The sequence below is a fragment of the Lissotriton helveticus genome, chromosome 7 (genome assembly GCF_964261635.1).
Source record: "Lissotriton helveticus chromosome 7, aLisHel1.1, whole genome shotgun sequence".
NCBI lineage: Eukaryota > Metazoa > Chordata > Amphibia > Caudata > Salamandridae > Lissotriton > Lissotriton helveticus.
Genome location: NC_136068.1, coordinates 1284093145 through 1284120268, shown reverse-complemented (window position 1 = coordinate 1284120268; position 27124 = coordinate 1284093145). Strand labels below are relative to the sequence as shown.

The window sequence follows — 27124 nt, the reverse complement described above, 5'->3', positions numbered from 1 at the left end:
CACACCGCTGCTCAATGTAATTTATCAGACTTATTTTTGATAATGTTGTCCTTCCAGGACGAGCATTTTGGACCGTCCATTGCCCCAGACAAGAAACCAATATTCATAGTAAGATTGCCTCCACTGAATCTAAAATTCAAGGTCCCAATGACACAAGAGATCTGTTCTCAGTTAACCAAGATGCCATAACACCTGGGAATGATCCTGTGTTTCGCCACTGTAATTGTTAGATTTACAAACCAACCAACTCAACACAGACAGTAGATATTAAAAAGGAGGCCACCCACAAACAAGTACGACAGTATTATACAGGCAGCTGGCATCAGCCACAATGATGTAAAAATAAAAATTGTATGAGTAAATTACCATTATGTTCGGTATGCTTTGTGTTCTTTCCTTTGGTAAGGGTGATATGTGTAATCTTATGATATAATATTGACTAGCATTAGGTTCTTGTCTTGTGCTTCCTACTTGGGCAGTTACATATTGGCAGTTAAGACGATGGTATAGCAGGTGCTGTGGGCATAATGTTCTTCACTTCACACCAACATTTGTGGATTAATATGCGAGACCGAACCAGCTGTCCCTGATGTGGAACGGAGAGAGCTCTCAGTTGGGAAATATGTAGATAGGCTACCCTAGAATAACACAGAGCAAGCTCAATCAGGGCAGGGGCTGAGACACTACTTCCCAGTGGATCAATGGGGACAGGGATAGAAACAGCAAGTTGAATCTGAATGGGAGAGACAGAAACACGCACCACTATTGTGTGATAGAGGGTGCTGTGGTGTGGGGAAGAAGACAGGTCATCCAGTTTGAAGATGAGGGAACTTGATGAGGCGAGTCTTAGAAAATCCCTCCCATAGCAACAGAGGGAAGACTGGGGAAGTTCTGGGGATAGAAACAGGGACATCATTCTTCTCTGGTGGACACAGGAGGCTTTGGCGGATGCAGACAATTTATTAAGTATGGAATAGAAGGAGAAATAAAAGAGTTTCTCTGGTAAGAGATAGAGAGACTCATGTACACAGCAGTTGCAATCCAATGAGGATGTGTTTGTCTCAAACCTGTGCATCATGATGGAGGAACAATTGGTTTGGTTGAGGTTCCGAGAGATATTGCAGAACTGCTGTAGCGAGAACCAGAAACAGACAAGGCACGAGGTGATGGTGGGAGAGAACTTCACAAGGAAGCAAAGCAAAAAGTAGTGTTGCGTCTGCGGAAAGAAGCAGAAGACACATTTTAAGTGGCAGCAATAACAAGAGCACAAAAAAACATAACCTTTCGCCACCTGCACTGGTGCAGGGCTCAAGCTGTGTGGGATCCCAAAGCTCCGCCTTCTCTGTGCTAAAGGGAAGCAACAGGCCAAGTCTCTTCCCATCAGTATGTTAGTAGTGGTACAGGAAGCCAGCTGTATGAACTTCTCCCCAGTAATAACAAAAGTCTAAAGCTCTTTAGTGATCTGAGCTTTCTCAAGCAGTTAGCAGTCAATATAAAGCAATCCCTCAATCTATCTGTGCCCTTCTCACTGCTAAAGGAATCAAAGGGGGCTTTTTTCCTCCAATAGTAACCTGTCAGTGTTATAGGATCCTAGCACGATAAGTTGCTTCCTAGCACTTCTGGGCTCTTAACAGACTCTAGCTGGGTGGGCGTCATCTAAGCAGTATCTCCTCAGTGTTACAGGGCTGCAGCATGGTGCCCTTTCTCCAGCTGTGTCCCTTGAGCACTACAACACACCAACAACCCGAGCCACCTCCTAGCAGGGCCATTCGAATGCTGTAATGACTAGCATATTTCCATTCTTCTATTGGTGCCCTGTGACCTATACAATAACCCAACAATTGTCACTTATGACATACTCTACCTTTCTGGGTATAGTAGTCAAGTTTTTCCCAGTGGCGACCGTCATGATTGAGCTGTCAGGAGGTTTCCCAAGAAGGGAGACACTGGAAGAAAAAAACGAATAATGTCATAGAAGAAAAATCATAAGAATAACTACCCAAACTAGAAATCTCTTGTGGAAAATATCTCCCGGTATCATACGAGTGTTGTCTTCCAATTCATAGCGGACAATTAAGAGTGACATCTGCACGTGGGATACCAAACAGGGTTGCCCTTTACATGGAATTACCAGTTGGAATCCTCTTAGACAGACAAGTGATAGTGAACTCCTGATTTTCTAGCAAAGGGGAGGTAGGATACCAATCCTAAAAGGCCCTGGGGATCATAACTAACTCGCCTTTTAATTGAGTTAAGTCAGGAGCTCGCTCCTCCTACATTACAACCTCACCAATATTCAAACTATAGGTTTCTTCTGTATATATATATATATATATATATATTAGGTGTAGGTACCTCTCTGACCTGCATCATGATATGCCAACCTTCCTTGAACCCTCATAATGATCTGCCCTCCACCTTATGTGATATCACCCAGGGGTTTCCATCCTATGTACCCTCACTGTGATCCAAACACCCATCTGAGAGATCATCCAGGGGAATACTAACCTCATGACCCATGATTAAACTGCCTTTTGCTTAAGAGGTCAAGAGGATACTTCATATTTCCTTTCCCATGTTATAAGTTCCCTTGTACACTGTAGGGTGTATCTATGGGCTGAGAAAGTAAGTGCAACAATATGTGTGTCAGTAACAGGGTGTGTGCATCCTGAATTAAATTAGGCTGGAAACAAAAAGGTTTTCAGACATTTCCAGAAAAACAACTGATGTTTATTTCCAAAGGGAGAACAATCCATGATTTTGCAGCCTATATTTTGAGAACTCTACCTTCAGAACAGTGTCAACATATTAATAAGGAATACTGGGGCATTCTGTTTTTTTTATTACCCAAACATTAGCAAGAGGATTTAAAGCAAATCAGTTGCGTCACTAGGAGCCACTGAAGAACACTTAATGAGAGGGAGGCACGGGTCTAATGCTTGGGCCAAAGCAGTGAATGGGTTCCTCCATTTTCCAACATTTTCGGGGCCTTTATATACCCTCTGGCCTGTAGTTTGGCAGAACTTACATGGGATGCTTAGCAACTAGATCATTTTAGGAAACGCCAACCTTAGAAATCTGACTTTCTCGTATTCAACTCAAGGAAAGCAATCAGACAGTTTGCAGGGTAGTTAGATGATCCTACCACCCCCCTTGTTACATTATAAAAGACATCTTTCCCACCTACCAGAGAAGTCCTTCCAAAACAAACCTTTCCAACTGAAGAACCCAAAGGCTATTATTACAACCTTTCCCATTATGTATCACATACCCTTCTCCCTGTGTATGTTCACCAGTGTGGATCCAGGACACATTCCTCACTTTGATCTAGCCAGACTTGCAAATCAGTCTTGAGATCTTTCTTACCTACAACCTGAAATTCATCCCTCACATTTCTTTCATTATGCTACCACCACTTACCTGGGGATCCCTTCCACCTACTTTACCAGAATCATCCCAAACTCTCACTCTGAGACCACAAAGGTGTTCCCTCCCAACTGCATTTTTAGGAGAACACCCAATTTGTACTGTGAGAAACAGGGAGAGTTTTCTTTCTTAACTCTAAAGAATTAGAGACGCTTCTTAAAAGAAAACCTTAGGAGCATGGCCTACCTGAGAAGGGGATAGCAGAAGCAGGAGAGCCACAGGATGTCTGTTGTGCTGAGGATAGGTGGCAGCTGAATTAGACAGCCCAAGAACTGCAAAAAATACAATGCAAAGGAATTCATTCAGGGAGGACTGTTCACCAATTTAACACACAGCATCTTTCACACTCTGCTACCAATGTAGGTTTGGCAGCCTAGATTTCTTGGCCATTGTTAACTTGGAGTCAGGACTTAGGGAAGCTAAGGGGTGGAGGATGGTGCAGCCTTCCTAGGAACATAAGTGCAGAAAGACAATAAACAGTGGATGAGTCCAATAAGCACTGGATGAGTCTAACCTACTCAGCCTGGAGGATGAGAGTACAGAAATCCAGCCTAAAGTGCATTAAGCAGCAAATATATGAAAGATACAAACACCGGTAGTGCGTTAATGGGTTCTTGGCAGAGTGTTTACAGGAGCAGCAATCAATCTTGGCTTCGGGGGGTGAGTAAAAAAAAAAAACAGATGTTTACTAAAGACAGTCAAGAGATGGCGGGTAATTGAATTCAGGTATTTCCTCTTGCACACACAGCTGGAGAATGGGGACAGCTCAGGGGGCATGACTGGATCTCGAAGATGGTGGAAGTGTGCCAGAGCTGCCCCGTTCAAGCATACCTGGAGCGTGCATCATCCTGGTCAGCATGGCACTCCTACCTGGCGATTCATCCTGCTAAACACTGTGGGGAGGGAGGGCCCATTGGATCAAGACCCCAGACCTTGAGCTGCTGGACCCCAGACTGTGTGCCGGGGGAATTCGGGCCTAACACTCGAGGCAGGCAGAAGAGACCTGCAGTGGGTGGTGCACCTCTTTTGCAGAGTGGAAGGAAATCCAGAGGGCTGCTCTAGGTGGCAAGCACCCTGGCAGGCACACTTCCTGGAAGTGAAACCCTGGATGGTAGGTCAAGCCCAGCGGAGGGTCAAAAGTCTCACCCCCTCCTCCTTTGAGAGAACTACCGAATGTTGCAGAGAGTGAGGCAGGGTGAGAGACTGAGCGGCTGGGGTCTAGGTTGCATGGCAATGAAGGATGAAGAACCTAGACTGGGCCCTGGCATGCACAGTGAAGAGGAGGCAGACCTGGGTCCAGTGAGGGCACCGAGAGGAGGCCCACGGCGGGGGCTGGATGTATTGTCTGGGAGGAGGAGTTTGCCCTTGGTGGATTGCTGCTTTAACCTATGGTGCCACAACCGTCAGTGGGACTGATGCTGGCTGTGATCCTGGACTGGCTTCAAGGTGAGGACTGAAGTTGAACCTTGGGGATTTGAACACTGGGATAGGACCACCCTGGCAGGCATATGACAGTGGAGGATGAGGTACCTAGCCTGGAGCCTGGCCCGGCATCGATACCGGACTGCTGCTATAACCCATGGTGCCGCTACCAGAGGTGGGATTGATGGTCGTTTTGATCCTGGACTGGATCTCAAGGTGCAAGTCGATGTTGAACATTGAGGGGGAAATGGGGGGGGGGGGAGAATGAGGAAGGGGTCAGGCAAAATCACACACATCTTGGCAGCCCTTGGTTCTTCCTGCCACGTGCAGACTGCATTCTCATTGGCAGTGGGGGAGGGATAGGTCTGGTGGAGTGACTGAGACCACTTTCGCTGCTTTAATATCGTTGCTGACCAGCGTTCAGCAGTTCTGGACAACTTCATCGAGGCTCACCTGACACTGACAGAAAGCTAGTATCTGCTCCTGTTGAGGGCATGTGCCGGTTCAATCTTTTCTGCCCACTTTTCCCTCCCAATGGCCTGAATTTTGGGGCTGTAGATAGCAAAGACATTTTATAAAGGCCTCACCATTTTAGATTTTGAATATGGGGAAGCATCAACCCTGTGCCAACCCAGAACGGAAAGACAGACAGATCTGCTACACTTGCTGCAGGGTCAAAAAGAAGTGCCCAATATAGCATGGAGCTGTGAAGGCAAACAAAATGCCCATCACTAAAGATCCTGCAGACAGTTACAGATTTTAGCATGGCCCTTGAGGGACTAACAGGAGTAGTGGAGGTCAAGGTTTCCTTTTGCATCAAAATCTGCAATATATGTCTGCTCGAATGACGGGAGCAGAGGAAAGAATATCTGAGGAGAATGTTTGTACTCTGCAAGCAGATGTATCTCACTTCAAAGAAGCTATTACATGCCAGGAAAATAAAGCAGCAGATGCTATGGGGAGATCAGGGCATTATGACCGTAGGTTCATAGGAATTCCAGAAGGTAAGGAAGGTCCACAGCCAAAACAGTTTCTAACAATCTGGCATTAACCCTGGATGACCACTCTCCCTCTCCTGACAGCAAACCAAGGGCCCGCTCAGTGTTGGCGGAAATTTTCACCCACTTTACATTAGTGGACATAGAAGCTCGACTTCACCCACACACACCTGATTACACACATCATTCTGGGTTTCACAATACCAGCACTAGAATTGATTATTGGCTCCTCTCCCCGGGCGTTGCTGGTTGGGTGGATAGCCTTTCCACGCTGCCTCGCACCCTGTCTGACCACTCTCCCATAGTCTTGACATTGGCGGTCCCCAGGCTGGGGGGCTACGAGAGACAGTGGCGATTCCCTGGCAGGGCTCTACTGGATCCGGTTTTCAAAGAGGACATCCGTACTGCCATCGACGACTATTTTGCCATTAACACCGGCTCTGTCACCTCCTGGGCCACGTTATGGGAGGGCTTAAAGGCCACCTTGCGGGGGGTTTGTATTGCCAAACACGTGGGGTCCCTGCGTGAGATTCGTTCCACACTGACACGCATCGAGACGGCCATCTCGGCACTAGAAAGAGAGATCCTTGAGGACCCCTCTGCGGACCGGGAGGCCAAACGTCTTGAGCTCCTCCTGGAGTTTAGGGACGCTGCAGACCGAGAATTGAGGTTTATGGGTAAACACTACACAGCACGACAGTACGGCGAGGGAGATAGGCCAGGCAAACTATTGGCGCAAATGCTTAGGCCGCCACGTCAGGCAGCCTACATTACAGAAGTGGTTGACGCTCAGGGCACGACGCACCACTCCACTCCCGAAATTTCTGCAGCGTTTTTGTCATACTACAAGACCCTATACACTTCTACACTCTCTGGGGAACAGCGCAACCCGGGTCCCTATTTGAATGAAATTGCCATGGTGTACCTGGAGAAACATATGCAGGAGTTTTTGGCCATGCCCATAACGCCTGATTCTGTAATTGAGGCCATCGACTCATTGAAAAGCTCCTCGGCCCCCGGCTTTGACGGGTACTCGGCTGATTTTTACAAAGAATACAGGGAGGAACTTGTCCCTAGGCTTGTCGAAGTCTACGCTGAGACGCTTGAGTTCGGCGTATTACCACCCACACTCCGGGAAGCAGTCATTGTTTTATTGCCTAAGCAGGGACGGGACCCCTCTTTGTGCAGCTCCTACAGGCCCCTGTCCCTTTTAAACTTGGACTACAAGATTTTAGCCAAAGCCCTGGCTATTCGCTTGGCGCTGCTCGTGGAAAACATCATCTCGCCGGCGCAGTCCGGATTTGTCCCACACCGATCCACCTCCCTCAATCTCCGGACACTGTTTTCTGTTTTGCATAGAGTTGAGCCCTCTACCCCGGCTGCAGCGGTGTTCTTAGACGCTGAAAAAGCGTTTGACACCCTTGAGTGGCCCTTTCTTTTATCAATTATGAGACGAATGGGAATGCCCGATATGTTTGTGGCGACTGTGGAGTTGTTGTACTCGGCTCCCACAGCCAGGATTCGGTTGAATGGCACCATTACTGACAGCTTCGCACTCTCACGAGGTACCCGTCAGGGATGCCCTTTATCCCCGCTCCTGTTCATCATTGCGATGGACCCCCTGGTTCGACATTTTCAGGAGAAACATCTCCACAGGGGGCTCCAGTTCCGCACTGGGCCGCTTCTCCTCTCGTTGTATGCCGACGACACGGTCTTGTACGTTCGGACCCCTCAGTCCAACTTGGAACCTCTGTTGTCGGAGATTGCTCGCTTTGGCGACTTCTCTGGCCTTAGAATTAATTGGCACAAGTCGGTCATTTTTCCACTCACCCCCTCCACCTTGCAGTGGAACTGTTCGTTTCCACTAGAATGGTGCACCGACTCAGTGAAATATTTGGGTATACACCTCCACCTCGACACTGTGTCCATAGTCCGTTTGAATTACGGGCCTGCCCTTGATTTTTTGGAGGATCACACGGAACGCTGGCTCCGCCTCCCACTTTCTATGGCCGGTCGGATAGCCATCATAAAAATGATTGTCCTCCCCCGATTTTTGTATTTATTCAATAACATTCCGATCCCTCTCACCAAGATTTTTTTTTCTCAACTTCGCTCCTCACTGCTGCGATTGGTGTGGGGTGGCAGGAACCCGCGGGTGGCCTGGCACATACTGACACTTCCTTACGAACGTGGAGGATTCGGAGTACCAGATTTTTATCTTTATTATTTAGTAGCGCAGAGCTCCTATGCCTTCCCTTGGTTCCACCCAGATGCCAGAATTCCATTTCTGAAGCCTGAGGCTGATTTGGCTGTCCCGGTGGCCCTCAGTTCCGTCCTACCCAGGGGAATCCCTCGAGACCCTCAGGACATACAGCCTTTATCCACAACATGTTGGGCATGGGATAAGTTGCGACGTCTGCTGCGTGTTGAGAAATTATACTCCCCAGCTCTGCCGTTGCCTAACCCTCACTGGCTCCCCATAACTGGTGAATTGGTGATTCAGCGTACCCTGTCCAAATTTCAGATACACTTGGTCGGCGATCTTTTCCCAGACGGACACGCTTTCTCACTTACGGAAGACCACCGCTTCACAGACAGGACGTTTATTGACTCATTCACGCTGACTAGGATTTGCTCTATGCTCAGGGCTGAATTCCCCACATATCCTGTCGACACCCCTGCACTAACATTTATCATACAGAATCAGACGGGGGCGCATGTAGTCTCTAAGCTATACAAGTTATGCCTTGCCTCGATTCCATCCACTGACGCAGCGGTGCGCTCCGCTTGGGAAAACGACATGGGCACCCAAATCACTGATGAGCAATGGGCGGCGTGTTGTGCCACCACGAGGGACGTGTCCATTAACACCAGACATAAACTCATACACTTCAAGTTCCTGAGGAGGATGTATCACACACCCGCGCTTGCGCATAAGATCGACTCTGACAGGTCACACTGTTGCCCTAAGTGTAATTCCCCTCAGGCGGACGTCGCCCACCTTTCCTGGACCTGTCCGCAGCTGACTGGCTACTGGCTACAAGTACACCGGGTCCTGGGGGACATCCTAGGCATAGATCTGCGACCCAACCCTGAAATTGCGTTGCTTGGCTATGTTGCAAACTTCCCACGCCCCCTTCGTAGGTTGGCATCCACTGGCTTACTTTTGGCCAAACGGGAGGTGGCACTACTTTGGTGTGCTAGGCGCGCTCCAACGGTCCGCGCTTGGCTGCGTAGTTTGGCCTACTGTAATGTCAACAGTGTTGAATACTCAGAACAGGTTCCGCTTGCTTCAAGACCGATTGACATATGGGAACCATACCGGCGGTATGTGGCACGGCTTGCTCAGGAGACGAGACCCCAATTGGTTACTTCATTAGTCCCTACAGGAGGTGGGCTAGTTCTGGCCCCGCATCGCACGGGGTCTGCCTCCGTTGTTATTTTCCTGCTGGGCATGTATATTCTGCACTGTTCCGCGTTGTTATTGGGAAACCCAACGGCTAGCGGACAAATACACGAGCCGCCTTGGGTGTTGCCTCCCTGACGGAACGATTCCACAGTCGCTCCTCTGGTGCCGGACTCGGGACCCGTCCTGTGCCTGACTGCCTTCACGTTTCATTTCCTATTAAGCCATATTGTGAATAGTATTGTCCTTAGTGGTGCTGATGGTACTGCTCTACTATGCTCGCAACCTTACTGATATCTCTACATTTTGCATACTGCTTGTTACCTTTTCTTCAGTTTGTCTTTGGTTTTTCTCTTTCTTTTCAGTTTCTTCGGAAAACAAGAAAATTGTATTATTGCATTGTGTCATTCTAGTAGTCGGCAACTCCTCTATGATGCACTTACTGTTCGGATATGTACTCTGCTAGTGCGTGTCGATATTTACCTTGTAACCGTGGATTGCTTTTTTGTGCAATAAAAAGAGTTTAAAAAAAAAATACCCTGGATGACCACAGCAGCTCTAGCAACCTGTGTCATAACTGATAACTAACAGGATCAGCCCGAGGCCCATGATAGTGAAAGTGTTGAAACACAATCCTGAGGGAGCCTGATCTGCCCTAGAACTGAAGCTACAATCTCCAAAACTAATGATTTCTCCATGCTATACAACCCTGGTGCAGGAACATCCCAAGTTTTTCATTATGGTCAAGCAAAAATGGAGCGTGCTGCAACTTCCCTTCATTTTTGTATACCCTGCGAAGCAGAAAGTGATCTATCAAGTAAAGTCACACTTCTTTATAAACCCAGAGGAAGTCTACGGTCGGAGCAGAGAGAGGAAAATACTCAAGACTAACATAGGTGATCCCCTGTTGGGACAGAGTTTTAGAGAAAAAGATGTCCTTCCCCTACCAAAGGAGCGCTAAATGCAGGGGGAGTGGGCGCGGAGATAGACAGGTTCTAAGTCGGAGAGGCACATCCTCTGATATGAACAGCAAATGTGAGGTAGCAGTGAATAAGAAAACAGCAACCAGGTATGAGTGGATGGAAGCAACTTCAATATTTAAGCTGAACTGTCAAGAAGAGATCAAAGGGCATGTGCTTCTCTTGGGGGTAGAGAATACCCATATAACCAGGTACTGGGTGCTACTTTTGGATAGCTTCCTATAATTTGCTGGTCTGGCACGACTTTTGTTTTACTTTTCACGATGCCCGGCCGCCCTGTGAACTAGTTATTGTGTTTCTATGGAGAACAGAACTTCAGTTGGAGAAATGAGAGTTGATGGGAAGTTCATGTAAAGAGGTTTAGTTTTTGTTTTTGGCAGTGGCAGGCTCTCACAAGCTTTCCTTCAAAACACTGGTTCTCTTGCTCTCACACACATATACAAACGATGTGCACATATTTAAACACCAACATGATAATATCATGGAATATACATGAGTTCAATAATAAAATGAAGAAAGGAATGGTATTCCAATAAATTGAACGACACCTGCCAAAACCAGTAGTACTACAAGAAACCCAATAACTGGGCATTAACATCATGCTTGAACCAATTTGAGAATACACAAACCTACTATTCCAGATTTTCTCAAGATTCACCAGGGGTCACAATTCTACTCCACAAGACCTTCAAACTGCAGGTCTCAAAGACCTATAGTGATAGGCTGTGGAGGTGAGTGACAGTGGCTGTCCTTTATGATACGGGTGAATGGACACTGGTTAGTGTATATGTACCTCTGATATTAACAGAAGATACCTTATTAGCCTTCACAAAAGTTGTACTTAAGTTTCGCATAGGCACTACAATAATATAGGGCGATACCAACTCTGTCAAGAACACACAACATCACACAAATTGACGCCCTAAGATTCCCTACTCAAAACAACATCTCTGAGACTCTGTCTCTATAGAGACAATGGAACTACTCAAGCTCTCCACCACTCCTATTGTATACTCATACCCAAAGTCAACATACCTAAGGTGGTTTGGGGAGTGCATCCTACTGAGATGCCTTTCCAATCACTAAACAGTGGAGATTTGCCTAAAACATGCTCCTAGGGGTTCAGGTCGAGTTTGTCTTTTAAATGCCTTGTGGATAAGAGATGAACATTTTGCAGACCTTCTGTGGGGAGAAACAAACTAGACTCTGTTGAATCAGCTACCTCTCTCTTGGAGGCCTTCAAAACGGACATCAGAGGGCAGGCAATTCCAGACAAGGCTAGTAACACCCAGATAAAAAGATAATTAGTCTTCCTTAAAGAAAAGACCTTTAATCTAGAACTGAAATTAGTGGCAGTCCAAGTCCACCAACTTGAAATTGAAAGGCAATGTCTGAGGCAACGGCTGCAAGAGAGGATCAAGTTTGTCTGAGCAAAATGCTCAATGCAGAATTCATTAAGTAGGCAGTAAATGTTTGCACTGGCATGCTTATAGGGGTAGGGAGGAAAGGCTGATCACCAACACTAAGAAATCCCAAGGGGGTCTGGCACCGGACCCACTTGAGTTAGCATATATATTCGCTTATAAACAATTATATCACAGATATTGCCTACCCTGACACTGAGCTTGCAAATCCCATCATTGATGGCCTACCAATGCCCCACTTCTTTCTTGACCGTACTAAGCTGAATCTCCCACTGGGGATTAAGAAAATATTGGGGGCAACTGGGGAGATTGCAAGGGGCCGGGCACTAATGGTACTCATCTTGAAGTCTTTAAAAAATAACCTTTGACCCTTAACCCCAATCTTCTGATGCCGTATATAGATGCCCCCAAAACAGGGTCCATGCCATAGGCACGCCACAATCACGGTTTTACTAATACCTAATAAACCACTCAAATTTGCGCCTCATACAGGCTTATAGTATGGCTTAATAGAAAGACAAAAAAGAACCTGGCAAACGGTTCGGCTAATAGTTTGGTTAAAGTAATTTGCCTAGTAATCCATAAAGATCAATACCGCAATATGCCAGGAAAGAGTATGTGCGACTGCATTTATCGTCTACAGGTAGCCCTCTCCAAGGTTAAAACTCTGGAAGGTGCTAGCGACCTAGTCCTAGAAGACTTTGAGAAGGCCTTTGATTTGGTTCATTAGCCCTTCATGTTTTAGCTAAGAGAGAAACTTAATCTTGGCCTTCCCATTCTCGGTTACACCACAACCGTGAAAACCATATAGTGGGTGAGAATCAGGTCAAACTGGGTTCTATCTTCCCCATTTCCAATTCAGTAGGGCACATGGCATCTCACCATGCCTCTTTGCCTTAGTACCTTTGGTAGAGTGGCTTAGACGTGATGCTCAATTCCCCAGTTTCAAGTGGAAAAATACATCAAAGGACAGAGTATCTTTATACACAGATGATATGATCTTATTCATTCAGAAGCCAGGAAGAACACTAGGCAGACTCATACGCATGCTGAGAGTATACACAGATGGATCTGGTCTTCCGGTCAAGTAGGATAAATCCATGTATGTGCCGATGTCTAGGTCAAAACAACGAATTATGCAGTTCTTTCTTGGGTACATGAGCATTTTAAATATCTGGGAATGCACATAACCAGAGATGAGAAAAAGAGCTGGGAACTCATCATCATCCCCTCTTCCAAGGCATTAGACAAGAGCTGGACTCCTGGAATCTATTACCACTTACTAAATTAGGATGGGGTGCTATATTTAAGATGATTTCACTCCCATGACTTTTATACATCTTTCGAAATTATGCCTATGATAGTCCACCGTATTTACTTCAGAGCCTGCAGACCTCAATAAGGATTTATCTGAGGGTTGGCAGGCAACATTCAATATCCTTTCCAAAATGCAAGCAGTTACCATATAGGAGCCTCGGGTGGTCTGATGTCAATCTTTATTACAGGACCACAGAGATGCCCCCATGCATAAATGATTCTTTGAGGTTCCTGGAGTTGCAACTCGGAACAAATAGGCTTATTAAAGATTCTATACAGTCCCTTGCGTGTTCCAATCAAAAGGACACTGATTTTATGCTGTAACTGTGCACTAAGATGGATTCACTGGGAGGAGGCTCCCAAAGCTAAGATGCCACTGTGGCAGGGCAGGTGACTGAGGCGTGTGGCACATCTGGAGGGATTCCACTCTTGGGACATGAGTGGTGTATCCAAACTGGGTTAATTAAAGAATTATATATACATTTTTTTGAAAAATGGAATGGTGACTGCTCACCTTGGTAATGCGGAGGAGACATATCTGGACTTCCCAGTGATGTGTTGCTTGCTCTGAACAAAACCAGCACCTAAGCAACCAGGCATTGATCCTGCTAATCAAGCTCCACAAAGGCAGATTTCTGTGCTCATAGACCAAGTGAAGGAAGCAAAGATCTACACGCGACTTGACCTGCGAGGAGCTTACCATTTAATTTGACTTCGAGAAGGTGATGAATGGAAGATGGCGTTTAGAACTAAATAAGGTCTTTAGGAATATCTGGTCATGCTGTATGGCTAATGTAATGCGCCCGCCGCCTTCCAGTACTTTGTCAATGACGTATTGAGTGACTTCATCGACCAATGTGCCATAGTGTACATAGATGATATTTTAATCTATTCTAGCTCAGAGGAGGAACACTGCACACCGGTCCGAGCCATCTTGCAGCGTCTGAGAGAGAATTCTCTCTATGTAAAGCTGGAAAAATATTTGTTCAATACCGACACAGTGGAGTTCCTTGGATTCGTAGGGTCACCCGAGGGAATCACTATGGATCAACAAAAGGTGAAGGCTGTGACGGAATGGGAATCACCCACTACAGTAAAGGAAGTGCAGAGTTTCATCGGATTCTCCAACTTCTATTGACGGTCTTATCCACGAGGGCTCACAGAAGATCCTTTTACTCACGCGCCGCTTAAAGAAAGGAGTACCATTCAAATGGTCAGAAGAAGCAGAAGCAGCAATTCATTTGTTAGAGAAAAGTTTTACCACAGCACCAGTCTTATTTCATGTGGACCCCTCTGAACCATTCTACTTGGAAACAGACGTGTCAGATTCGGCTATTGGGGGTATTTTATCACAACAACACAGGACACCGGTTAGCTGCATCCTGTGGCACACCAATCCCGAAAACTGAACCCAGCCGAAAGTAACTATACAATCACAGAAAAATAACTTTTGGCCATCAAGGATGCCTTTAAAGATCGGAGACACTACTTGATGGGCGTGAAACATACAGTAACAGTGCTCACGGACCACCAAAATCTGACATTTTTACGCTCTGCCCGTACGCTTACTCCACATCAACTTCGCTGGTTGCTCTACTTTGCAGACTTTGATTTTGTTATCACCTTCGGGCCAGGTTCGAAGAATGAAAAGGCGGATGCTCTCTCCACACTAGGTACGGAAGACCATAAGACAGTCATTGCCAACCAACAGATAATTCTTGACCATAAAATCATCGGAGCCATTTCCCAAACATCTTTCGAAGATCAAGTTCGAGGCGTAATGACTAATTCAGACATGAAAAGTTGGGTCGCAGAAGATTCACAGCGTTTGGTCCGAAATGGTCTATCCTATCAAGGAACCACTTTATTTTTGCCAACCAAGCCCTCTAACTACAAGCTATGAAAGAATATCAAGATCATCATTAGCAGGCCACAAAGGTATACTGAAAACAGAAGATTTGCTCAAACGAAGATTCTGGTGGCCACAAATGTCTCGGGACATTCGCCAATATGTTTTGGGATGCGGAATTTGTGCATGGGGAAAACCGGACAGGCAATCCCCTAAAGGTCTCTTGCAACATTTGCCCACTCCCCCGTGTCCTTGGCACACGGTTTCCTTAGACTTAATTGTGGACCTAAACTCCTCTCATGGTTTTGACACTATCCTTGTCTGCGTTGGCACTTTTACTAAAATGACACATTTTGTACCGTATAAAGGCACCCCCAGTGCTAAACAACTTTCCCCACTTTTTAGCCAGCATATAATTCGTCTGCATGGCATTCCTAAAGTTTTGATCCCTGATAGAGATTCACAGTTTCTTTCACACTTTTAGAAGGCTTACACTAAGGGCCTCTTGGTTGACCATCGATATTCCATAGTTTCCACCTGGAAACCGATGGCCAAACCGAGAGAACTAATCAGGAGTTGGAACAATGTCTCCGACTCTATTTATTGGATGAGGAAGGTGACTGGCTTGATTACCTATGGACAGAAGAATATGCCCATAATAATGCCAGAAATGTGTCCACTGGTTATTACCCTTTCTACATGAATACAGGCAGACACCCTAACTCCCAGGCAGAGTTTGAATCTGTGCCTGTACCCGCAGTTTAAGAACTTACCAAACACACAGCTAAAATCCATCAAACAGCAACACAGAATCTAGCCTTAGCCAAAAACCGTTATAAAGACTTTGCTGATCGAAAGAGAAAGAAACAAGCTGATCTCCAAGATGGAGACAGAGTTTGGCTCTGCACAAAAAATCTAAGTTTGAGAAGGACCCGTAAGTATTAACTGCGCTTTATTGGTCCCTATCCTGTGGAGAAGGTTATTAATCCAGTGACTTATCGGTTAACTCTCCCAACCACTGCCAAATTCCACCCAGTCTTTCACATTTCATTACTTAAAAAAGTGCACCCATGTTTAAGACACATTACTCCCCCTAACTCCTCTGGTTATTGATGGTGAGATTGAATACGAAGTAAAGTGAATTCTAGACTCCAAAAAAGTTCACAATTACCTCTTTTACCTCATTAATTGGAAAGGTTATGGCCCTGAGGAACGTTCTTGGGAACACAGCGCTACTGTTCAAGCTCCCCGATTGATCAAGGCCTTTCATGCCAAGTTCCCGAATAAGCCACGGCCGGAGGAAACCCCGTTGGGAGGAGGAACTGTCAGGAGTCACTGGAGGTTTACTCCTCAAAACCCTATGGTGGCTCTCACTTGCGTTTCCCCTGCCCACCATTCAACTTGGAGAACTCACCATGCCCTCAGTTGGCGAGTATGCTGGCAGCGATGGACATCCAAGATGTTTTCCAGCATGCCCGCTGAGTTAGCCACCACTACTGGGGGACCCCTCTCACCTCGGGTCGATGATGGCTTGCAGTCCTCCCTTTGCCTCACAGCGCTGGAAATGGCTGTCTACCCCGACTACGAGGGCTCCGCCGATTCCTCTGCCACAGTGTGTTTGTCGACGGCGGAGTTGTCTCGCCGGCCAAAAGTGAGCTTGCCGTGATTGGGGAGTGTTCAGCACTCCAGTGCGGTCCTTTATTTGGAAGTAGCCACCACATATGCCGTGGATAATGCAAAATAGCCGGGGCGTCTGACGGAGCTTCAGTAGCAAGTGGCCATCTTAGTCACTTGCGTGGCCATGCTCACAAGAGGCTGCTTCTTCACAAGTGCGTATCAGATTTTTATAAAAAGAACAGTCAAATCTGGAAATGGTCAGCTTCTGTACAGCCCTGCCCTTCTTTGCTCCACAAAAACCCCACAAAGAGTGGGTCATTTACTCAATGTTCCTTAGTACGATTAATATAAAAACTTAGCGCCCTCAAACAATGGAGTCTCTCTTCCTTCTTAGAGGGATGAGGTGGAGTAAAGGATTCTAAAAGAGAGATAACCTGCCCGACACGAAAAGGAGTGACCACTTTTTCAATAGAAAGGAAGATCGGAACCTCAACACCAACTTATCTGGGGAGGTGATGGTATTAAGTGATCTAACAGAAAGAGCCTGGGGCTTACTGTCACATCTAGCTCATGTTATGGCGATGAGAAAGACGGTCTTCAAGTGACAACTGTACAGCTTCTCAAAAAAGATGTGCCTCAAAAAAGTGAGGACCAAGTTCAAATCCCACTGAGGCATCACACAGGGTTGTGGTGGAAACACATCCTGTAGACCTTTCATAAATGTCATCATAACAGTTGATTTGAATAAAGGCTGCTCCAGAAATCTCACAATCGAATGAGCCAATTCTAACAGAGCCCAAAGACTGTCCTTGCTGGGCTAGTGACAGACCAAACAACAAAACATCAGACAACTTTCTCAGTAATGGGTCTATCAGTTTGGAGCTGCATCAGTCCACAAATGTGTCCCAAATACTGACATACCTGATTTTGTGGACAACACCTCACTGTCAAAATGACATCAATGACCCGAGGTGTACACGTTGAAGGAGGTCAAATGTCATTGCTCAATCATGGAGATGCAAATTGTGCAGGACCAAATGCAACCACCTGCTCTTCTGCTCCGAAAGAAGAACCTCCTGAAGTAGCAGGTTGATCAGAGGGCAGATGGTCATGCCCAAGAGTTCCGGGTACCGCACTCTATTGTCTAATCCGTTGCCAGTAGGATAAATTGCGCTCTGCCGTTTCTGATCTTCAGAACTCAGGGAAGGCGATGCAGAGGCAGGAAGGCAAACAGGGGTCACAAGCTTCACTTAAGACCAAGCATCTCAGAACGAGAGCTGCTTTGTAAACTCCAGCAAGCAAAAGTGCTGTCATTGCTCATTCTTGGCAGTGGTGAAAAGATCAAACCACAGTTCTCCTTATTGCTGGAAGAGACCATGTGCCACCTCCAGGGTCAGCTGCCATTTCTGATCCAGTAGGTACCAAAGGCTGAGTTAATCCGTACTAATGTTTGAAGATCCTGCCAGGTGGTTCACCACCAGAGGAGTCCCTTGGCAGTCCAGTTACGTCCAGAGGCACAGGGCTTCCTAACACAGGACCAAGGACCCACCTTGCTCAGCTTGTTGCAGTACCACATGGCGGTGCTGTTGTCTGAGTACTTGCTCATGCCTTTCTTTGATGGGGAGTAGGAATGTCTTCAATGGCAAGCAAATTACCCTCACCTACGACGAATTGATGTGGAGTTGAGTTTCTATCAGAGACCAGAGGCTTCAGACCTCCATCTTTCCCAAATGGCCTGCCCGACCCAGTAGTGATGCATCCATTATCACTATCAGCTGTGATTGGGAAAATAAGGGGGGCCTGCCACTGACCCAATCTTTTGCAGTGTCCTCTGAAATCTGGATACAATCCAATTGATTTACCTGATGCTGTGCCCACTGGGATTTAAGTTCCCACTGCAAAGCCTGCATGTGCTACCTGGTGTGTTTGGCAGGCAGGATGCAGGAGTCCGACAACCTTCAGAGTCATCCATACTAAGATCCAGGACAAAGTCCGAAAAATAAGGATCATAGCCTGAATGTTCTGGACTCTCTGCTCTGGAGGAAAGGTGACAACATCGTATTCTATCCAGAATGGCTCCCATGAACATAAGCATCTTTGAAGGAGTCAGGTGTGATTTCGGCACGTTGACAATGAAACCCAATGACATAAGGTTTATCGTCATCTGGAGGAGGTGGACAAATGCCTGAGGTGATCCCGCCTTTAGCAGTCAGTTGTGGTGTAGAGGAAGACCGGTAGCCCAGATGGTATGCTGCAACCAAAACCATCACTGGTGAGTTCAAAGGGGAGCACTGTGAACTGAAAATGCTCCTGGCATACATGAACTGCAGGAAGCACTTGTGGGCTTGCAAGACGGGATGTGGAATTAAGCATCCTACTATCCAGTCTCCAGGATTTCGGGCTGACAAGACCAAGGCTAGTGTGAGCATCCTGAATTTGTGCTTCTACAGGAACGAGTGGAGCGGGTAAAGATCTAAAATAGGACGAAGGTCTCCGTCCTTCTTTGGCAGAAGAAAGGTGTGCGAGTAACATTCAGTTCCCACTACAGAGGCAAGAACCCTCCCTATGGCTCCTTTGGTCAATAGAACTTACTACGGCAAGATGGTCAGGTGGTCCTTCATCAGCCGCCTTGAAGGTGGTGGAAGGAGCGGCGGGGGAGAAAGAAAAGGAAGGGCATAGCCCAGATGGACAAATTGGAGGACCCACTAGTCTGTCACGATAGCTTGCTACTCTTGGAGGGAATATTGGACCTTGCCTCCGACAGTGTGGCTATATGCAGGAAAGGACTCTAACCGGTCTGATATCAGTTTGCGATGTGAATGTTACAACCAACACTCGCAGAGGAGACAAAGATAGGGCAACAATGGATATATTCGCCAAGGCGCGTACTGCTCTGTTGTAAACTGATATCCTGAAAAAAGAGTTGTGATTTAACAAGTAAAAGGCAATAAAATGTGTTTTTAAAAAAAATGCTGGAAAGGACTCTAAAGTGGTTTGCAGTAACTGGAGGGGTGAAGGCTGGGCTGCACATTGTACATGCTGTTCTCATTGTCTCTCAAAACCATGGCCTCTGCCACAGAAGGGCTGAAAAGCCTGCTGGGGTGGAGGAGGGGTGCTGGGGAAAGGACAACTCCCAAACAGAGCCACAGAAAGGGAAACGTACTGATGGAATGACCTAAGGGGAGCAGAAAGGCACACAAGGAACGTGCTGTGGCTCTTCTTTCCTTGTAATGTTGTAGGAAAAGTTCACTTTGGTGAAAATTGTCAAACAGCAAGTCCATTAAGGCTGTCTGGACATCCCCAGAGAAGCCTATAAACCTCATCCAGGCATGGTGCCAATGACCCACACTGGTACCAGTGCCACAACTCGAACAATCAGGTGTGTCAAGTTCAGATCTAAATACAACTTTTGCCACATAGCGGCTACCCTGAGTGGCTTGGGTGAGGGACGCCTGAAGGTCCATCCAGGACAAATGAAAAATGTGTGCCACTGCGTCCCAAACTGTATGGAAGTAGTGACTGAGAGACAGCTGGCATTTACTGCTCTCAGGGCAAGGGTCATTGAGGAAAAATCCACTTACCAAAGGCTTTTTTTTTAATTTCTCACAACTCACGATCGGGCAGAGTCAGCAGGGGCTGCCCCTAGAGGGCCACCTAGCTTTCCAAGTTATGTGGATGGTAATTGCCAAGAGCAATTACCATCCACATAAGCTGCTTTTGATTAAATAAGAGCTCTAAGCCCATGCTGGGTGCTGCCCTCAACGCATGACTGCCTCTCATCCTTGCAGATATGAGTTAGTCAGCCAGGCACTCGAGAGGGACAAATGCTCTAGTGAGCATGTACCACACAGCCAGCATTAAAAAAAAATCCTAAGTAGGCTAAGGGCTGACCTAGTGCCAGCCCAGGCCTACTATTTTTGGGGGTCTGAAGTGCCCTCCCATCCATTCATGACGTGCATCGGCATCATATTTTCAGGCAGTCCCAGGCGTCCAACGCATAAGCCCTGTATTCCTAAGACTGCCTGTCAAATACTTGCAAGCAGCACCTTTGTGACGAGTTGGGAATGGGTGTTGCTTGCAGCCTTTGAAAGGATTGAGAACATGTGATCTGACGTCACAGAGTTACAGCTCAGAGTGGACACACAGAGATCATGCGCAGAGAAGTAGGATGACGAATTCTAGGCAGGCATTTAAAAAAGAAGGTAAGTTGAAATCCATGTCACTGGAATATTAAAGCTCATGTTAATGTATACAGAAATGAATCGCAACAACGTGGAATCTAAGCATTATGCTTTGATATTCCAGTGACACGGGTTCCCTCTTCGAAATGCGTTCCCTGTTACAAATTTATGTACAAGCGCAGCTGTATGCTACCCTAAAATCATATGGTGCCATCCGATGAAAGGTTTGTGGGGTTCTCCAAATCCTGTACATTGTGCAATGGCTGTTCGTGTATTTTTTAATTACTGCAGCAAAGTGTTTCAAAGCCAGGATTACATATTAAACTGTGCACAGACATTTGGGTTGCCTCACACAGTACTTATTTTCCCTTGGATTCATGTTAGGTCTTACACTTGTGTGGCCTGCTTATTTGGGAAGGCATCTGGTGCATATGTCGCTCTTGCTCACTGTGAGAAATGAGCCCCAAATCCGGTGCTACAAATGTGTACAGATGTACTGCATTTGAATGGTGCAGGAGAAGCGCAGGTCTTCAACACTAATTTATCTGGAAAGAATGTTGTATAACACGTTGAATGCTATGGGAATTCCCCTGCTGTGCTGGGATTCCGGGATCCTCATGCTTTCATGACGAGCTGGGCTCGTCATCAGCGTAGCAGGAGGCTACTTCATGACGAGCCCAGCTCGTCATGAGCGTCGAAGGGGTTAAGTTGGGTTGACAGATAGTACCTGAATCTCGCACACATGTCTAGCCAATCTTATGACGATAAGAGCAACGGTCTCAAAATTAGATGGCTGAGGCAGCCCAAAAGCTGTGACCATCAAATCTCATCACAACAGTTGATTCAAATAAAGAGGGAGATTTAACAACTGCAAAAGGACACAAGAGCCTAGAAGTAGCCTTCAACAGTGCCCAAAACAACTCCTTGCTGGGCCAGGGACAGAACAATTAACAAAACTTCAGATCACTTTGCCTGTAATGGGTCAATTTGTCGATTGCCACACAAATATATCCCAACAACTGGAGTACACAAATTTTGTGGAAGGACGCCGCACCACCAAAATTACATCAACGATCTTGGATGGAAGTCCGAAGAAGGTAAACTGCTGCTGCAAAACTTCCAAGCTTGGTGATGCAAATTGGGCAGGCCCAGGTGCAGTCCTGCCCTGCAGCAGCAGGTTCTCCAGGTGCAGCGGATTGATTGGAGGACAGATTCAAATGTCCAGGAGTTCAGGGTAGCAATCAGTGCCACTAAGATTACTTGAGCCCATCACTCCTGATCTTCTTCGGACCTCAGTGGGGGAGAAGCACCAGCATGAAGGCATCCAGTAGACCTAAGCTCCACTGTAGATGGAAGGCATGAGAGGGTGAGAGTGAGTGTGTGTGTGAGAGAGAGAGAGAAAACTGTACTGTATTCAGAATAGCTCAGATGAATGGAGTAAAGTCTGACTTCGGCATGTTGATAGTGAACTGCAAATATGTTAGGAAAGTTCACAGTTTTCAGGAGGTGCTTAATGACAGCCCGGGTTGAGACAGTCTTCAGAAGCTAGTTGGTGAGGTAGGGGAAGAACATTCGAAAGAGGAGCTGCAACTACCAGCAGCACTGTTGTGCATGCCTGAGGGGCCCTGGTTAGGCCATAAGGGAGCACTGGGAACTTAAAAACAGCCTGACCCACTATGAACCATGGGTAGCACCTGTGGGCCTGCAGGATGGGAATATGGAAATAAGGGTCCTGCAAGTCCCAAAACAGCATCTAACCTCTGATGTCCAGGGAAGACAAGATCTGGGCTAGTGAGAGTATATTGAGTTTGTCTTTTCTCATGAATCGATAGAGGGGGCAAAGATCCAAAATATAACTAAGTCCTCTATCCTCCATCGGCACAAGTAAGTAGCAGGAGTAACACATAGTTCCTACCTACCTCCAAGGCCTGGAACCTTCTCTACTCTATGGCCCCTTTGGCCAAAAGGGCCTGTACTACTTCCTGCAAGACTGACCTATGTCTGTTGCACTGATAGTGGTGTAAGGTGCAGAAAGAAATGGGAGGAAGTTGCCCCGATTGCAATTTGGAGGCCTGCTTGTCTGAAGTGATGACGTGCCACCTGTGGAGGAAATAACGGGTCCTGCCTCAGAAAGGGAGGCGGTTTGCTGTCAAGCTTAAGAGGTTTTGCGGCTGCAAATGCTGGAGGGGCGCTGGCCTGAGCTGAATGTGGTCCCTTATGCATTGTGTCTGAGAACAGCAACCTCGGCCACAAATGGTTTGGTAGGCCAACTGCGCAGGAGGAGGGGTTGGTGAAACTGAAGACCCCAAGATTAGCCACGAAGAGGGAGAAATTATTGTTGGAACTGTCAGGGGGAACAGAAAGACCCGACTAATGTGCTGTGACTATACTGTTCTTCAAACGTTCCAGGGCACTGTACACTTTTTCACCAAAGAGGCAAAAGCCATCAAACAGTATGTGTATCAGGAATTGTTGAACATCCACAGGGAAGCCCGTAGACCTCATCCAGGTCTGAAGTCTAAATGCCACACTGGTGTCCATTACTCGGTCCAAGTAGCAGGTCATGTCCAAGCCAGAATGTCTTACAAATTTCCATACATTGTGACCATCCTGGATAACTTGAGTAATGGACACCCTAAGGTCGTCAAGAAAAGCTGGTAAAACCTACACCATTGTGTCCCAAAGAGCATGGATGTAGCTGCCAGGAAGATGGAAAGCATTTACTGATCTCAGAGCAATCTCAGAGCAAGGCTCAGAGAGGAGAGAATTTGCTTGCCTATTGTCACTATCCATTTTGAGTACTATGATCAGACAAGTGGTTGGGATGACATCGGGGTTTACTTGGCTGGTGGATTCATGTAAAAGCGAACTTTCTGGTGTCAGATGTTGTATAAGAAAGGCTGGCTTGCCAAGGGCCTAAAATGATGTCCTTAACAGCCTTGTTGAATGGCAGTAGAGGGTCTGTTGTGGCCTGACTTTGCTGAAGTGAATCAGTTGAAACATTAGTCTTGGCCTCATTAATGGGGGTAAGTCTAAGACTTCTGCTGCAATCTGCACAACAACTATGAATAACATTCTTTTCTCCATAGCACGACCAGGGAGGGATAAAAAAAACAGTATCTGGGAAAATATCCAGGCCACTGGCATCTTGGAGTTCTTCATACAAGTTATCCCCATCATATTGTGGGATATAAGTATCCCCTTCATCATAATTGTCATAGTCCGAAGAAATGCCAAAAAGGTTGTGTAAAATTTGGGGCCTAAGGGGAAAGTGTCAGAATCAAAGGGATTGCCTGTTGGCTCCATGCAGTTGGCACCCGGGCAAAACCTTGGCCAGGGTAGATTCTGAGTTGGCTAGTACACAGATCTAAAAATCTTCCTCCAGCAGTGGCGCAAACAGAACCAGATGGAGGTTCAAGGGTCATAGACGCAGCTGAAGGCAGACACGCTACCAGAAGTCTGACTGGGAGCCCATGTGGCTCCTTAGGCCCCGAAGACATATCAGAGGGAGCTGGTAAAGTGCTGAAAATGCACAGCATGGCCTCTCTGATGCAACATTGCTGATGAACACGGAAACTTGGGGTGCACCAGGACTAGACTCCAAATCAGAACTGAAGGACATCAGGAGTGATGCAAGAAGGCATGTTGACACCATTGTGCCTTTTCTGGATTTCGAGAGAGTCAAGAAGGTGCGGTTTCCCGCTTTTACTTCTTAAGCTTTTTCTTGGATTAATCCAAAGACTTTGATTGAGAGAGGCAGTGACAGTGAGAGTGGTACGTTCTTTTTTTCCTTTAGCCAGTTGCACTGCAGAGTCTTCTTTTGTTTGGTGACAAAGTTTAGCTTTGTGGTCGCACTAAACATCGATCTCAGGAGTCAGAGACAAACTTCATGAGAGTCCATTACAGATATCTGTTTGAAACGGTCTTCTACATGGTTTGAACACTGTCATCTTCGGGGGTGAAATTTGTAGCCTTGAGACCAAGGAAAAGCTTTGAATCAGTTTCAGAATGTGCAGAAAGAAAGGAACGTCAAATAGCATGGCTAGTGCTTGAATGCAGCTTTGCTATTCACTTTCGGAGCGATATGTCAGCGCGGAGCAGTTTGACACCCCTTACCGGGGTACAGGAGTACTGCTTTAAAGTTTACGGATGCAGTCTGATGCCTGGGGAATATTCACACAGTGAAGATTTGCAGTTAGAAATATCCATCAGAAATCCACTTCTCTGCCTTGTTGTAAGGGTTCACTATGCGGTGCAATACAAAGAGAGCAAAGGCTAAAAGAGGTCTCTTCACAGAAACTTATGTTTTTCTGGCATTTTAAATTCGGATGACGTCTCATGTGAGACCAGAGGCCCATCTGAAACCAATTATCTCACAGACTTGAATGATATTACTCTGTTATAATAGAGGAAGTAGGCATATTTTGGGACATATTATTATATTATATTAGTGCATTTTAACTTTAGAAAATGTATCAAATAGGAATATTACTTTAGAAACAAATGAAAAACATTACTTACCTGAAACTGTAGTTCTCCAGTGCTCAAACGTCTCAAAGATTGACGTTTTGGATATTGCCCATCAGACTACAAATTTTTGGTATACAAATACCTACCAGTTTCAGAAACAACACTAAATCAATCAGGATTTGCAGAGAAAGCAGTGAAAAACAAGGCGAAAGCAGGAGAAAGCATTCAGAAAAATGGATGAGAGGAAGGAGAAAGCAGTGAAAAACGAGGCAAATAAGGAGAAGGCACTCACAAAAACGAGGGAGAGGAAGGATAAAACAGTAAACAAAACAATGCAAAAGCAGAAGTAAGCACTTAGAAAAACGGGGAGATAGGATGGAGAAAGCAGTGAAAAAGGAGGCAAAAGCACTCAGAAAACAGAGGAGAGGAAGGAAAAAGCAAAAAAAAATGACAACAGCAGGAGAAAAGCACTTAGAACAAGCATTGGCATAGCCAATAGGTCTCACCTTTGGGACCTAGTAAGTGTTTAGCCATGCCGTTCCGAGTACTGGCTTACTCTTGGGTCCAGTAGTCCTGTGCATCACAGAGTGAGGCGCATGGTGATTGCCCTTTCCCTTGTCATCCTCAGCTGTTTGTGGGATGTACATGCCCCTACTGACGTCAAAAATAACCAGTACAGTGTATTGTTCTCTCTGACCTTATGACGTCACAAACTATGTAATGCAACATTTCGTCTGGGTAATACCCAACTGCCGGTACAATACACCATGCGCCTCCTCTGACATCTCCAACAGCAATGGAGGGCATCTTTCTAACATTATGATATCACAAACAGGGGTGGTAATTAAGCGGTCTAAGCTTGTGACATCACAAGCACCAGTTGGAACGGAGCATGTTAAGATCGTGACATCACAAACAAGCATTACAATGTAGCATTCAAAACTCATGACATCACAAACAGCCATTGGAGTGATGCGGTCTAACCTCATGACATCACAAACAACCATTACATTCAAGCGTTCCAATCTGATGACATTACAAGCCTCAGATGGAATGATTCATTGTAAGCTCATCAAATCACAGACAACCGTTGGAAGGGAGCGCTCTAAGCCTATGACATCACAGCCAGTCGGCGGTACACTAAGTCTGACATCACAAAGCCAGTGTACTGCAGGGTTGTGAGCTATGACATCACAAGTCATTGGAATGTAGCGTTCTAAGCCTATGACATCAGTCATTAGAATGTAGCGTGCTCAGCCCATTGCATTACAAACAGCCAATGTAACAAGGTATTCTTCGTTTATAACATCACAGCCAGGTTACTAAATGGAACCTGCAGAGCCCGAGGAGTGAAAAAGCCGCCACGTATTGTATGACTGAGGAAACAAAAGGGGAGGGTCTTCTTTGAAACGCCTGCGTCTTCCCTAATGCCCTCACGCTCACTGGCCACGCCCCTTCTGTAATTTCCGAAGATCCACCTCTAGCAGGTGATGTTTACACTGAGGGTTGGAGCAGACCGGAGCAGGACGGGTTGAGCGACGCCACATGCCGTGCAGGGGTGATGCCCAGCAGGTTAACACCCGGTGTGGTCCGGTCCGGACTGCAGATGATCGTGACATCAGCACGGTGAGGTAAGTGAGAAGGTGGCTCGGGAGGGAAGAGAAACATGGTCCCAGACCTGCAGTGCTGGGGTCTTTCAGCGAGTCACTGGAGTCTATGCCACCAACCCCTCGGGGCTAAGGTGTGCAAAGGGCAGCATGTATACCCCACAGCCCAGGATTGTGCAACCCTCCATGTAATCCAGCCAGCGAAGCAGCTCAGTATCACAGTGCACCTGTGGCAGAGATCTTTGATTAATCTGCCAATTAGGGTTACTGCATCCAGCGGGGCTGGTATGGCATTTCATCCTTCCAGGGACACAGACTCGCATCACAAGCCGTACCCGTTCTTTATAGCGCTTCACGGCTGAGGCTGCAACTGCCAGCACGGTATAAAATAAGTTCTGTGTAGCCTCAATCCCAGCTCCCAGTGCTC

At 46.5% G+C, this 27124-nt stretch overlaps 1 protein-coding gene across 4 annotated transcripts in view; it reads right to left on the bottom strand.

Annotated features, from left to right (window-relative positions):
• The window catches only part of TMEM94 (transmembrane protein 94), a 968231-nt gene that overhangs the window by 24329 nt on the left and 916778 nt on the right, over positions 1-27124 (bottom strand). For all 4 annotated transcript variants that reach the window (XM_078654522.1, XM_078654523.1, XM_078654524.1 and 1 more), the window contains 3 exons: positions 3613-3698; positions 1865-1946; positions 1068-1216 (listed from right to left, as the gene is read on the bottom strand). In XM_078654522.1, coding sequence (XP_078510648.1) covers positions 1068-1216; positions 1865-1946; positions 3613-3698 — 317 coding nt within the window. The remainder of the gene's footprint in view (positions 1-1067; positions 1217-1864; positions 1947-3612; positions 3699-27124) is intronic.